This window comes from Rattus rattus, chromosome 4 (assembly GCF_011064425.1).
Source record: "Rattus rattus isolate New Zealand chromosome 4, Rrattus_CSIRO_v1, whole genome shotgun sequence".
NCBI lineage: Eukaryota > Metazoa > Chordata > Mammalia > Rodentia > Muridae > Rattus > Rattus rattus.
The window spans coordinates 47,967,752-47,982,956 of NC_046157.1; the positions used below are offsets into that span (position 1 = coordinate 47,967,752).

At 47.4% G+C, this 15,205-nt stretch overlaps 1 protein-coding gene across 1 annotated transcript in view; it reads left to right on the forward strand.

Annotated features, from left to right (window-relative positions):
• Positions 1-15,205, forward strand: part of LOC116898341 (Down syndrome cell adhesion molecule homolog) — a 56,042-nt gene that overhangs the window by 9,697 nt on the left and 31,140 nt on the right. The window contains exons 2-4 of the mRNA XM_032899664.1: positions 246-316; positions 11,558-11,798; positions 13,196-13,342. Coding sequence (XP_032755555.1) covers positions 246-316; positions 11,558-11,798; positions 13,196-13,342 — 459 coding nt within the window. The remainder of the gene's footprint in view (positions 1-245; positions 317-11,557; positions 11,799-13,195; positions 13,343-15,205) is intronic.

Sequence of the window (15,205 nt, forward strand, 5' to 3'; positions counted from 1 at the left end):
CACCTTACTTCATCTAACTTGAGGTTATTAATCGTATAGCCAAAGGCATACTGAGGAGGGACAAGACCCCAGGATTCGTGTGCTCCTGAGAAAATAAACAGATAGCAAATACTGTGCACTGACTACAGCTGCTTCTGCCTGCTGCTCCTGAGAACAAGCTTCGCTACCCCAGACAGACTGGCCAGTAGCTTGTGTCCTGCTCTGAACCTGTGTCTAACCTGCCGTATGCTTTTTGATCCCCACAGCTCCTGATGGCCCACCTCAGGAAGTTCACCTGGAACCCACCTCATCTCAGAGTATCAGGGTTACCTGGAAGGTAAACTGAGTCAACGCATATGTCTTTGACACTTTTCTTAGTATGTAAGCATCGTTACTCTTGTCATAACGCCAGGACACAAACATTTTATTTGAAAAAGAAAATTTATTTTTCAAATCAGATCTACTCGTCTATATGTGTCTATACAGGTGTGTATACACATCTATATGGCCATGGTTGCTGGATGACCAGGATTCATCCTGTGATGTACATCCTTGCGTGGTTTTGTCATTGGGAAATTATCATGGAATGTACTTATACTAACTAAGCTGCCCGGGATCCTCTAACTACTCTAACAGTCATTACGCATATGCTTGGCCTGTCATTGAAACACTGTTCCGTGACGTAAGCAGGTTTGAGATCCATGATTTAAATTCCTCTATAGCAAATTGTCTATCTCCAAAGAATGAAGCTGCCCTGTCTTATTCATTTTATCCTCAGAATTTGATCAACGTCCCTAGGATTGGCCTCATGCAGATAGGGAGGCTGACACACCCTGACTGAGTGCACTGACCTCACCACAGTAGAAAACCTCTAAGTGCTTCTTGGGAGTGAAGATGGCTGTCTGTGGTGCAGTGTCAGGAGAAAGAGAAAGCTCGCTGGGGATTAGCTAATCACTGCCCTCAAGAAAGCACCTGGGTTTCCTGACCGTGGTCATGAGCCTTAGAAGCAGCTGTCTCCCAGGCAGTCCATGACTGTGGTTATGGATACAGACTGGTGACTATTTAGCTTGGTGTGGGATGCCCTGACCCAGAGCATAGCCTGCCTTAAAGGTAAACTTTGTCAGTGAAGGAGGTGACGGCATCACAGACCAGTGCCACAATGTCACAGTGCCACAGTGACACAGAGTTGCCACTGACCCACAGATTTGCAAATCGCGACACTTACCTGTGGGTGAGATACACTGGAAATTAGCTATTTGCTTGGAGATGTACTTGGCAATGACCGTAGGGTCAAATGCTGCTTTATTTGGGCAACTGTGACTGGCACCATGCTTCCGTGAAGATATACCTCTGATCTGTATTTATATCATAGCATGGTTTTCCCTTCTCACCCATTTTCCCTCTCCTCCCCTCCCTTCCTCTTCTCTCCCCCCATCACCCGCTTCTTCTCTTCCCTCCCTCTTCCTTCTCCTATTGTCCCTCTCATAAAGCGATGACCATGTGTCACAGAAATAGGTTTCCACTGTGGAAGTACATGCCACCTCAGGTATTAACATGGGCTAATGCGGGGAGTCCCTGTGTGCCAGCTTTGAGCCCTGGCCAATGAGCTGTGTTTGCAGCAGGCAGCAGGACAGACTGTGTGGCGTAGGAGTATGACTGAGCCGGCCTCAGTCTTTGTGACCAGCCCACTCCTGCGAGCACCGCACACTGTACAATAAAAGGCTCTCAGCATGGCCTAACCCTGTACACATCCCAGCCATGCTACAAACAGAAGCTGGTTCAGCCTGCCGTGAATAGAGGCCGTGGAGTTTCAGCCAATTGTTCATATATCTACTTGCATTGGGATACTGGGAAGGGCCAGATATTACTGTGGACCTTAAGAGGTTTTTTTTTTTCTTTTTTTGGGGGGGGGTAGTTCCTGTATGAAAGAAGTATCAATCTACAGAGCACCTATGTCTCGCAACTAAACTCCTGGGACCTTGAATTGTAGCCCAATGTAAAAAGCCGTGGCCAAAGCCAGTGCATTACATGGCTTTCCGTAGCCAAAGGGATAAAGGTGCTGTGGGCTACAGAGCGCACTTAGCTTTCCTAAAAGCACTGGTTAGGTGCTGGGCAGGCATACAGCCCTGCCTACAAGCACTCACTGCCTGGCTCGTGGACAAGCAGGCAGGCACACTGGCGATCAGTCCCACTGAGTGAGCTATGGCCGCTGGAGCCTCAGGCAGACTGGTTTACCCGGTGATAAAAACGACTCTAAAGGGCATTACTGTTTCAGGCAAGCTGTGGGCCGATCTAAAGGACATGCGGAGACAGTGCGTGCCACCGAGCATAGCTCTCTGTGACAGAAGAGTTCAGAGAAAGGGAGAGGGGAGGAAAGACAGATGGGGGACAGGGGGACAGGGGACAGGGAACAGCATGAGCCAGAGAGGGAACCCCTGTGTCAGAGGAGGCATGGACATGAGTGGAATGTGGGAACTCAAGAGGAGGACTCGTTCACCACCGTGGGACAGCTCGTCAGGACAGATAGCTGTGTCCACCGCGAAGAGAAGAGAGAAGGGCTCTTGGGTCTAAGTGAGAAAACAGCCATTTTAGAGTTGACATCCTAAAGGGTTTTCAAGGATGATAAAGCTAACCATTAAAATTTTATAGTATTGTCTCATAAGTAGCCCTTCCCCTGGGTCTCTGTTATCAAAGCAAACTCTTTACCCTTTTGTGTTTTAAGTATTCCTCTTGCCACTCAGATTTTGAATTTTTCAGGCCTAGCTGAGGTGGCCCATGGCCTGAGAATATGACTAATCCCATAGACACCCGAGGCCTCCAACATCAGGCCCCACCACCCTCCTTAGTCTGGGACCCCTCACTCCACAGCCATCCCCACCCTCAGAGATCCCGCATGCCTTCCGTCTCTGTCCTCCTTCACAGGTTACCAAGCCACCCCTCCCGCCCAGTGCTGGAGTCTCGTGTCTCCAGCTGTACATGACTCGCAGAGAACAGGGAGATCCCCAACATGGAATTGTTCATGACATTTCCCACATACTCACTGCACAGTTCATGTCCTCTGTGGGTCTGAGGGAAGGAGAGAGGGAGGGAGGGAGGGAGAGAAAGAAGGAGAGAAAGAGGGAAGGAGGGAGGGGGGGGAGGGGGGAAGGGGAGAGAGGGAGGGAGGGAGGGAGGAGGGAAGGGGAGAGGGAATAAAGGAGGAAGGAGGTAGTGGTCATATGGTGGACAGGCAGGCAATGGATGACTGGGAGGCACTAGCACCCGTGAGGTGGAGTGAAAGCCTAGAGGCGAGTGGTTGTCAACCTGAGGGTCATGACCCCTCTGGGTACAGAATGACCCTTTCACAAGGGTCGCATATCAGATATTAATTACATCACAATTCCTAAAAGTAGCAACAAAAATAATTCTGTATGGTCAAGGGTCACCTCAACATGAGGACCCATATTAAAGGGTTACTGTATCAGGAAGGTTGAGAACCACTGGTCTAGGCCATGTATTCATAGCACAGGAGCCTCTGAGGAGCCTCATGGGTTTCAGAGGCAGCCACGGAGAGGACCATGCTGTTCAGATGCAAAAGCACAGAGAGGAGCATGTGAGGGTCTAACTCGAGCTTTGGTGGAGGTGTGGAGTGTACAGCACGATAGACACCAGAGCTGAACACCTCCCATGTTTCCCACCGTGTCTCACTGAAAGGTGAGAGTTCAAGGTCTGAAGTGCGTTTCTGGGCACAGATGGCTGCAAGTCAGAGCTGCGAGCCCACAGGGGAGCATCCAAGAGCCAGTCCTGCGGTGCTGTGTAAGGCAGGATGGGTGCAGAATAGGCAGAGCTGCTGCATGTTTTAACCAAAAGCACGAAGCAGTGGCTTGGCACAGATGGGAGCAAAGTGGGTTCAACCAAAGGAGAAACAAGCAGCAGTTAAGTGTCTGCTTCCTAGCTCTGCTCTGACTGCCAGTGGGCAGAGGTTTACCCCCAGACGACAGGGTGGTTTCTGATCCAAAATCAGAAAGAACTTAAAACTCTGAATGATGACATTTGTTTGGTAGAATACTTCAAAATAGTAACCCTCCCCCCACCCCTAAAATTCTGCCTTAATCTATTTCTTTCTGTCTGTCTGTGTTTCTGAGACCAAGAGTCTCATCTCACTTTGTAGCCTAGGAGAACCTTGAGCTCATTATAAAGCCCACGCTGATCTGAACCTTGCTATCCTCCTGCCTCAGTACCCTGAGTGCTGAGATTAGCAGTGGTGTGTGTGTGTGTGTGTGTGTGTGTGTGTGTGTGTGTGTGTGTGTTATGATTGCTATAGCAACTCATAAAGGAAACATTCTAAAGTAGAATGTTTGAAATAATTACTCCAGATATCTCAGAAGATTGCTATTGAAAGCAGAAAGTACTTCAATTGTAAAATTTTGCTTCAAATGGGAAATCTGTATAGATTGCCTCCAAAATACCCACTTTTCGCTCATTCGTGCAGTACTAGCATGCTGAGAGCAGTTGTAAGCTGATGGCTCACAGCGAAACCCTGAGGGTAATTCTACTATTGTCCTCTCCTCAGCATCAGACACCACGGCAAGGACGCTATGTAATAAGCAGCGTTTCCACTTAGAATGCTAAATGATTTCCATGAAATACTGAAGTGGGGTATCCAGAGGTCTAGGTGAAGTTCTGTTATCAGAAGAACGCTTTCCACAGAGCGCCATGCCCGCCCTCCCCAGTGCCCTGTGCTGGGAGGTACACTCTATCTCGGGCGAGCCTTCGCACAGCGAAGACGGTTCTGCCTGACGCTTAGAAGCAGGCAGCATCATTGCGGGTGACATCATGGTAAATGTTTAATAAACGTCAGGCTGTATGTGTCTCTGTCATCAATGCCCTTCTGACTGGGGACCTGTGGCACACTGGCAAAGTGGCATCCTGCCCCTTCTTCACTGGAAGCCATCTTGCCCTCTCTTCACTGGAAGCCATCTTGCCCCCTCTTCACTGGGCACCTGGGCAGCTGTGGTTCAGAGCCCTCTCCTGGCCCGTGCTGCACCCCCTTGCATCCTGTCACTGTGGGCACTGAATACAGCCACTGTGAATGAAGCATAATCCTCACATTAGAGAGACTTGCCCAGAATCCGTAAGTTAATGGACTGGTGTCAGACTGGGGACCCTCTCGTGGGTAGGTCATGCCTACAAGCCATGATTAATATGAACTCCCTTTACTCTGCCTTCCAACCTCCTGCGTTAAACATCACCTGACATGGTGAAGCTAGAGAAAATGTGCACTCGAAGTTTACCTACTAGCATTTTATTTCCAAACATACAAACCCAGCTCAACGCTCCTCTCTCCTACAAAGGTTGAAATTAAAAATTTGCCTTGAAATACGTTCTATTTAATGTTTTCAGCCGTTCCCTTAATCCTTGGGCTATGAAAGATTACCAATTTGCATTTGCTTTCATGAATTAATCCGCCGGTTCTGGCTGGGGCTGTGGGCACTCTATTAAAAATGCGCACACGTCTCACAGATATGTAAGGAATTGGCAGTCCTTCTGTATTGGCAGATCTAACCTCTTCCCCTTCAACAAGACAAGGAAAACTGGCTTCAAAGCCCTCCTCATTTCCATGGAATAGGATGCATTTTTTTCCCTAGGTCCTCAGGGTGGACCAGGAAGTGCAGGCTCTGTGGGGGTTCACCCCCCAGATGGGAGGAAATGAGTATTTGCTGCAGAAAATGCATGGAGCCCATACCATCAGTCAGCTTTAGGTCAAAACACTCTTTTCTCATGAAAACCTTTGTTCTCTACAGAAAGACCAGGCTCACAGATCCACATTGCAGATACCTTGTGTATCTAAAGCAGGAAGCATCTTGTTACTGTTCCCTTTGGAACGCACTCTAGGCCCTACCACCTCCACCATCCTCAGGAAAGGTTGCTGAGCTCGGCCACAGAATGGGCCTGCCTCAAGGACCCCAGCCCTCTTTCTCTCTCCAACTCCTGGCCAGCATAAGGAGGCGGCCAGTCTCAAATGAACAAAAGAGACGTTTTATAGTTAGAGATTAGATGACGGATTTCCACCATCATTAAATAATAGTGCCCTGCTTGTTTGCCCTGCCAGGTTGGAAAGTTTATTTGTATAAAGGTAAATCCAGTAGCCAATATTTATTCACTTTGAAAAGGGACAGTGGGGGAGGCAGGAGCATCCTGCCAGGTCAGCAGATCCACATAGAAGCCGCATTACTGCTATTTGTACCGGAATATGCTTCAGCCACATTCCTGGGCGGGGGGTGGGGGGAATAGACTGGCTTGTCTCAACATTCTTGAGGTTCTGTTTCCCTATCCTCTACCTTGTGTCAATGCCTGAAACCTCTCTAGTTTAGCCAAAGGCTAAACCCAGGTACAGATGGAAGGCTAACTCAGAGTTAGCCCTGTGAGTTCTCCCTTCCTTGGGTATAGATGACAGATGTGTAGCCCAGCCTAACCTTAGAGACCCCTGCTGCATGCAACTCACCTTTATATGTTTGGAATTTCCACCTCCGAATGAGGATTAAAAAGGGAATGCCTGGGGCTGGAGCAACGACTCCATTTTTAACAGTTTGCTGCTCTTGCAGGAGATCTGACTTGAGTTTCCAACACCAAAGTCTGACTGTATCCTCTTGTCATTGTGAAACCCAGGATCCCCATAAATACCTCAGTGCAGTCTCTCCTTGAGCTCTTGTATCCTGGGTCCCCTGTTTTCTTCCCAGGATGCAGCTGTGTACCACTGCACATCACTGTTGGGTCATCCCTAGACTCAGGCGAACCACCTCTTGTCCGACCATCTTCTTGACACTATGGGAAACTTTTCTTTTGCCCCCTTCCCTCTCACAGAGCCATGGCTAGTCCTCAGAAGTGGCTAGCCTAATGTCCACATCCTTGTCAGGGTCCCTTGAGCCCAGAACTGATGCACAGCTCACCTAGGACGCACTTGGCTGCAGAGCAGTTGTGCATGTGGAACATGGAGGAAGTGAGTGAGGCAGCTGCCACCCAGTGATGAAAGAGGAGAGCGTGCATCTTAAGAGAATTTGCAGGAATCTAAAGAGAAATTTCAGTGTACGTTCCAAGGGACTCACTCTTCCAGCCCCAGAAGTAGACTCTGTTCTTTTAAAGGTTCCTGTGAAGGGAAAAGAGATGGAATAGACATTAGAAAGGCTTGCCCAGACAAGTCACCAGCATCCAAGGTGGTGGTGTGAGCTGTGAGCCTCCCCACGTCCCTGCCTCTTTGCTGTTTCTCTGTTTCTTTAAGGATGAAGAAGATTGGAGAGAGACATATAAAAACACAGTCACTTGCAAGCCATACTAATGGATTGACATGGTACTACTGTTGTCATGGAGATCAAAGTGAAGTCCTTAAGGATTGGGGGGTTGAGAGGGATTGAGAAGCCAGAAGGAAGAATAGCGGCAGGGGAAGGGCTGGAGAGGAGTTCTGCAGAGAGCAGCAAATGAGAGAAATAAATGTCAGGAAATCAGGACCATTGCTCCATCCAAGTGGGGAGGGGAAGAATTGGCTTCAGCAAGGGTAAACAAGTAACCTGTCACAGAAAGCATAATGGCAAATTTGACCTCTGCCCCAGAGTATACAGTTCCTTCAGAGGGATTCTAGAAAAGGTGAAGAGGTGTTACTCACTTATGAAACTGTATAGCACCAGGTTCCAGGTACAAAGAGGCTCATCTGCAGGGCTCCTGAGCTTGGACATACGGTAGAAGCGAACCCCCTGAGTTACTTTGCTTGTTCTGTTTCCAGGCACACTAAGTGCTCTTTTAATGTGTTTTAAGAGGAGTGCTTCCCGAGTAGGGTTTTGCCTACAAGATTATCTTCGCTGATGTGGTGGTTTGAGTAGGAATGGCCTCCATAGGGTCATATGCTTAGTCACCAGGGAGTGGCACTGCTTGAGGATTAGGAGAAAGTATGCATGGAGCAGCATGCACGGATAGGGCTTCTTGCTGAAGTGAGTCTGGGTAAAGGTCCTGAGGCACTACCCTCCAGAATGACTAGAGTTTGGGGAGTGGAGTGGAGGAAAATCTTCTTTGTGTAGCAGGTGTCTCTCAGATGGCCTGTACAGGAGAGCTGAGTTGATGCTGAGGATGCTGGTGGAGACGACAGTGGTGATAGTGGTGACATCAGACATGGCAGGGACCATGGAGGTTTGGGTAGTGGGTGTGCCAACAGTGACCATGATGCTTCAAAGACAGGGTGGCAATGGCCTTGACCTTCCCTCCTGTAACATGCGCCTCACTTTAAAGGACAGTATTAACAGCTTTGTCTATGGGGTAGCTAGCAATCCCATGAGGTACCAGGCAATAGCATAGAAGTTATCCAACGCTTAGGAGACAGAAGGATGTCACAGATGCATCATCCCCTTAAGCTAACCCACTTCTGACAGAGCCATAGCAAAAATCCCCGCTCATCAGTAGCCAACTGAAATGCAGCTTTAAAAATAAGGCAGTAAAATGCTGCAGGGACCTGAGTCCCACAGATCAGGTTAAAAATGGAAAAATGTGTGTTGCAGAAGTGCTAAATAGCATTCGTGGTTGCAAATTAATATGACCATGGTGGAGCACTTAACTGAAGTCAGACATCAACATAATGCAACACTGTCCTCGGTAGCAAAGAGCAGACTGTGATCTGAACAGCGTAGCAAATGAGGAAAATCAGACACAGAACTGTAGACTATAAATGGGAGGATACAGGAGGGGACGGATGAGGAAAAGGAACCAGATTGGAACATGCACAGGCTCACACAGGACTTTTACCTTAGACGCCTAAAGTAAAACCAAGTAATGATTCTACACCGTATTTTTGCAGAAGCATCAAATGAGGAAAGCATATGCTTTACTCCAGAATAAGGACAGAAATGTAGGTCCCCTAAGAATATGAACTTTTTTGTAAATTTTAATTTTCTCCTTTCTTTGACTATTTTATATGTGTATGCAATGTATCTTGATGTTATACACCCCTCCCGTCCCTTCTTTACAATGTATCTTGATTTTTTTCCACCCCTCACATCCTTTCTTTACAATGTATCTTGAGGATATCCATACCTCCTATCCTTTCTTCTGACTCCTCCAAGACCAGTTCATCTCATCTTCCTCTCTACCTCATGTCTTTCTTGTAAAACTTTTAACCTCCTGAATCCAGTTAGTACTGCCAACACCTCAGAGCTATGGGGGGTCACCCAGTGGGGACATGGAGAGCCTACCAATGGCAGCAATCCTATAGAAAAGTGACTCTGCCTTCTACTGCCATCAACTATCAATCAATAGCTCCTCAGCGAAGAGTGAGGCCTCGGAAGCCCTTTCCCTACCTCGACTGGAATCTTTAACTGGCTTGAACTCCTGCAGCCATGTTGGTTTTATTTTAAACCCAATCATGTTAAGTGAACAGAACCAAGTGCTTGTTTATCTCCCAGGGAAACCACATGTGATACTTTCTAACCACAAAGAGGGGCAGGACAATTGTCCCGCCCAGATCACAAACTTAATTAACCCTCCACAGCCCGAGGATGAGTCAGTAAAGCTGATCCCATACCTGCTTAGGAAGATTCTAAATCAGTTGCTCTAGATAAGTTCCCTTTTAGGCATTTGGCTCCACTGTATACACGGTTGCATAGCCCTCATGCTGCGACTCAGACTGGCTTTCTCTTGAAGCCCCGCAGGGAGCCAGCTGAACAATTAGACAGAATGCTTAATGGATATGAATCTAATTTGCAAAAAATTATCATTTATAGTTGAGTCACTTATCTGATAATTACAAAAAAATCTACATGAAATGAGATAAATCTCTTTGTTGGTAAAAATCAGCTTGCATATAATGATTTTTACAGGAAAATTAATTTTATTAACAAGCTAGAGGTTATATATACATGCAGGTGCAGTGTAGAAATTTTGTCCGGCTCTGACCCTAAAACTCTAAAATCTCTATGTGTTCTTGAAGACAAAATTAACCCATCTGTGTTACAGTGAGTTCCCATACCAGGGTCACGCCCTGGCGCTCGGTGAAATAGTTAATGACTTAGCTGGTTTCTGGCTGTGGGTTCACACGTTGAAACAGCCTGTAAGATGAGGACAACAGCTGCATCCCACGGAAGCCACACAGGAAGAAATTTGCTGTAAGAAGGCCCCCCCCCATAAGCTTTTGTGCATTAATTAAAAGTTTAAAGTTCTGCAAATAAATATAGGAAATACTGTTCTCTGTGTCACAGATTGCATCCTGAAAGCCAGCCTGGGGTATCCGTTCAGCCCAGAAGGAGAGCATGTCAGGCTACACACAGTATCTGCTGAGCTCATCCGGGCCACGCCCCCTGCTCAGCACCTTTCCATTCTCTTACATTCTGTGCCCTTCTCCATGCACTGCTGATTTTCAGGGACTCGTTCTACCCTGGAACTCCATCTACCCTCTCCCATCATGCCTCATTCCTCTGCCTGTAGGTACCCTCTTCCTTCCCTTCCCTGCCAGCTTTTCCCACACCCCCCCCACTCCACTTGCTGAGCCCAGGCCACCCTTACAAAGCCCATCTGGCTTCTGGATCCATGAGCTGTTTTCCCCAGATGTCATCCGCCTGCTGGCTTTAACCTGACAGCCGTGCACCCCAACTGTCACCGTTCTCCAGAGCTCGTGTGCTTATTATCCTGTTCTTCACCACCGTTAGCTCTTCTGGGCTTCAGGAAGTTTTACATAACCTGAGAGATCTAGCTCCATAGGTTATAATTAATTTATAGAAAAAAAGGTGATAAAAGGCAGTAGATAGATGATTGATAAATGATAGATGGATACATAGATGATAGAAAGATAGATAGATGATAGTAGATAGATAGATAGATAGATAGATAGATAGATAGATAGATAGATAGATAGATAGACAGACACATACATAGGGGTGATGCCAGACAGACAGACAGACAGACCAACAGTAGGTGGGTGTTAGACAGCCAGCTGATAATCAGAAAGGAATGCCTCATAAGTGAGGTCCCTGGTGTGTACTCTAAGACTCCAAATGACTGTGTTCCCATCAGTGAATCCGGTTAACTATGGAAGACTGACCTAGAGACCTGGAGCACAGATTCTACAGTGTCAGATTCATTCTTCTGCCACTTAAATGTGGCCGATGTCCTATGAAAACCGAGGCTCACAGTGGAAGCGTTGCAGAGGGTGAGGAGGTCGGGCCCGGGAAGAAACGTGCTGAAGTTGCCCTGCCTCTGACTTTGCTTTGCATAGTTTCTATTACCCCTGTCAACCATGGCCTGACATTGTTAAATGGAAAATTACAGAAATAAGCAAAGTTTAAACGACTTTTATGACAACATATTGACCCACTTCTATTAAACATCTATTATTGGTTGCAGCTCTTAATTTCCTACAGTGCCTATCATGGGCTTACAGGGGTCAGCATAGAGGAGAAGCAGCCCCACGGTTAGGGCTAGGTGCCACAGGAGAGCTGTGCAGGAGTTATGGCTTCTGCCCTCATCCTTATTACTATCTGGCTTTATTTTTTTTCCTTAGTGGCTTTGCATGTTAAGATTCTCCCACGTCCATTTTCCTGAGCGCGTTCTTCTCTTTGCTGTTTAGGCTCCCAAGAAACATTTACAAAATGGGATCATACGTGGCTACCAGATAGGCTACCGGGAGTACAGCACCGGGGGCAACTTCCAGTTCAACATCATCAGTATCGACACCACCGGGGACAGCGAAGTGTACACCCTGGACAACCTGAATAAGTTCACCCAGTATGGCCTAGTAGTACAGGCCTGCAACCGGGCCGGCACGGGACCTTCTTCTCAGGAGATAATCACTACCACCCTGGAGGACGGTAGGTCTGGGCAGCCACAGTCTGTGGTAGTCTTGCTCTCTGTGGCCTACAGGCCGGCTCCCTGTTGCTTGACCTAAATATCAAGCCCACCACATCAATTTATTCCTGCCCTGGATGGGTATGCACCCAAAAACCCAAATGCATTCCCTAATCTTCTTCTTTGCTTCTTGAATGCAAGAGTGGGCTTTGAACTTGTAAAACCAGCATTGTCCCCATCTAGAGAGCAGAAATCCAAATCCTTCCCCGAAACTAGTACCAAAAACTTTTAGAATTTTTCTGTATATTATTATAATCTTTATTATCGCCTCTCCCCCGAAGAGCGCTTTAGGTTTCCAAGCGTTCTGTAGCCAGAGAAAACCTCCGAAAAGATCCCGGGCTCTCTGGAGCAGATCCCGTAGTGATCATGCGCCCCCTAGTGACCAAAATGAACACTTCCTTAAGGCGCGGAAAACAGCCCAATGGTGCTTGATGACCGAGAACCCTCCAGTCCAAAAGGCTCAGCATATGGTAGTTAAGTCGGCACGCTCCATTTAATGACTCCTTGCACAATGTGCCTTTGCTCACAGAGCAGAGAAGGCTTAAATGACTAGAACATTCGAGACCCAAATATTCCATCTCTGCCATCCATCTCTGGAGTGGTTGGCTCTGCATTTTGATTTGCACTTGGATGACTTAGTTTCAGCTAATAATTGGCCCCTCCCCTCCCCCTAACGTTTAACGTTGGCATACAGTCAATATCTAAAATAGTATATAATCTAGGAGTGCTGGTGGGCGCCATCAAGCCCAACAACTAGGAGGCAAAGGAAGGGTCTCTGTATTTGAAGCTAGCCTGATCTACAAAGTTCCAGGGCTGCATAGTAAGACCCCATCAATCAATGAATAAGTAGCATATACTATTAATTTCATTCTCTCTCTCTTGCCTTTAACAAAACACAATACTCCTAAAAGGGAGGCTTTGGAGATGAGGTAGGGAAGCCCCGTGGTTATATTTCTTCTCTCCCACATTTCCCAATAGCCTTCCAATCCGTGCTCAGGCTTATTATCTATAAAGGGAAACTGCTCTGTGCACCTAAATGTAACAGAAAACAGGAGCTGGCCATGGCTGTGGGAAGGCAAAGCTGAGAACCAGCGGGCCTCCTCCGCATTAAGAGTTGACTTGCACTCAATTCAAGTCTGGGGTGACTTCCTGAACGTAGAGTCTCGGAGTGGGCAGGAGGAGCTGGGAAGTCCTCCCTGACAACTGCATAGCCTCCACAGAGACACTCAACTGAGTTGCAATATTCCCCTGAGGACATTCTGCCTTGTGTGCTACAGTAGTAAGTTAGTATCCACTGTTGCTTTGACAACACCACCCCCTCCACACAGCAATCACAGGTTGTAATTGTTTCCTTTCTCAGTACCCAGCTACCCTCCCGAAAATGTCCAAGCCATAGCAACCTCACCAGAAAGCATATCAATCTCCTGGTCCACGCTGTCCAAGGAGGCCTTGAATGGGATTCTCCAGGGGTTCAGGGTCATCTACTGGGCCAACCTCATAGACGGAGGTAAGAGGAAGTCGTGTGGGTGGTGAGCATGTTCCCGTGGGATGCCTTGCACAACCTGCAGACCCCCTTCTTGGGGTGAAATTGGGTTGGAGGGGGACACTGGGGACATCTTTGAATACTACCCTTTTTCTTCACACTTGAGCCTGTGCACTCACAAAAAAGCCTTTTAAAGAGCAGCTTGAAGCAGTCTAGAGAGTGGCAGTTGGGACTAGAGAGTGACAGTTGGGGGATCGGGCATGACTGTGTTTTCTAAATTATGAGTGTCTATGTCAAAACTGCAGCTTCAGTAATTAATCCCTGTCTAGAACAGTGGTTCTCAACCTGTGGATTGTGACCCCTTTGGGGGTCGTATATCAGATATCCTGCATATCAGATATTTTGCATTATAATTCATAACAGCAGCTAGGAAAATTACAGTTATAAAGTGACAACTAAATAATTTTATGGTCGGGGTCACCACAGCATGAGGAACCGTATTAATGGGTTGCAGCATTAGGAAGGTTGAGAAACACTCATCTAGAATGTTCTACATAGCACATGCCCTTAAACATTGCCCCTTTATCCCATGAATAGATCCCAGCGAAGGAACATCACATGTCTATAGTAGAAGTGTGTGAGGGCTCCAGAAAAAAATGCCAGAGCACCTTTAGAGGCATGTCATTGTCTCCACGGGGAGTCATTAAATCCCAAACCCCAGGTTTAGACAGTGCACACATGGCCCCAGCTCCCCATTCCTAGCTTGCTCCTAGGCTTTGGCACCTGTAGCCACTGCGCTTCCTCCTTCCTGCCTCCTTTCTTGCACCTTCCCTTCTTTTTGCCCTTCACTTCCTGTCCCCTTTCTTCCCACCCTCCCAGCACCTCCTCTTCCTGTTTATCAGTTCTTGTGCCTCTCTTTCTGCACCTTACTTCCTGCGCCCCCTTCCTGTCCTTCACTTCCTGTTCCCTCTTTCCCTAGCTCTCACTTCCCACCTCCTCTCTTCAAGCCTCTCTCATTTCCTCTCCCCTTATTTCCTGCCTCTTTTCTTCCTACCTCCCCTCTGCTATGGAGCATCCTTTAGCCTCTGTGCCTGGGTGCAGACTGCTTTTCTTGCCTTCCTCAGAGTAGGGTAAAGAGCTCAAGTAGCACACAGTACCTCTGCTCAGGACACTGGGTCTGTTCTGCTAACCAGGCCTCACGGCTGCAGATATCCCTACCATCGTTACTAAATTAAGGAGTGAAAGCAAGACACAATAGCAGATGCTGCCTTCTGCTGAGTCATGGCCACTCTGTGACCCTCTGCCACGCATGTCCTAAGGGATGTGTTTCTAGAATTGACTGCTAGGCCGGTTCGTTTTAGAATGTAGTCTCACGCTTCCCACACTACCGTGCATGGGGAGACAGCCCAGAGTGACTCGTGCCAGATCCACATCAGACCCAAATTAACTGAGCATCTGCTCTAGGCTAAGATTGGGAGATGGGAAAAGGTAGGGCTTGCTTAGGGGACTCTGGACTAATGAACAGGGGCAGGATATTAATGCATGTGAACCAAGCCAGTGGGTGCCATCCACAAAAGGGAGGCATAATTAACTATAGAAGTCCTCACACCAATGAAAGCTTTTTAAAAATGCATAGCATAGGGTAATAAAATGTATAATGTGACGGCTATGTTCATCCAGTTTGAGATTGTTCTGTACACTGTCTTGCCAAGCTTTAAAGTCTGAATGGTCACACATCACTAAATATAATTCTTAAGGATGGTTCTTTCTACTCACAGAATCAAGGCCAGACCAGTGTGGTTACTGTCTACTACAGATATTCTCCTCATGGCTTCCGAAAGCTAAAGAAATGATCAGAAACTAAAGCACTGCTCAAGGGCCACCTCT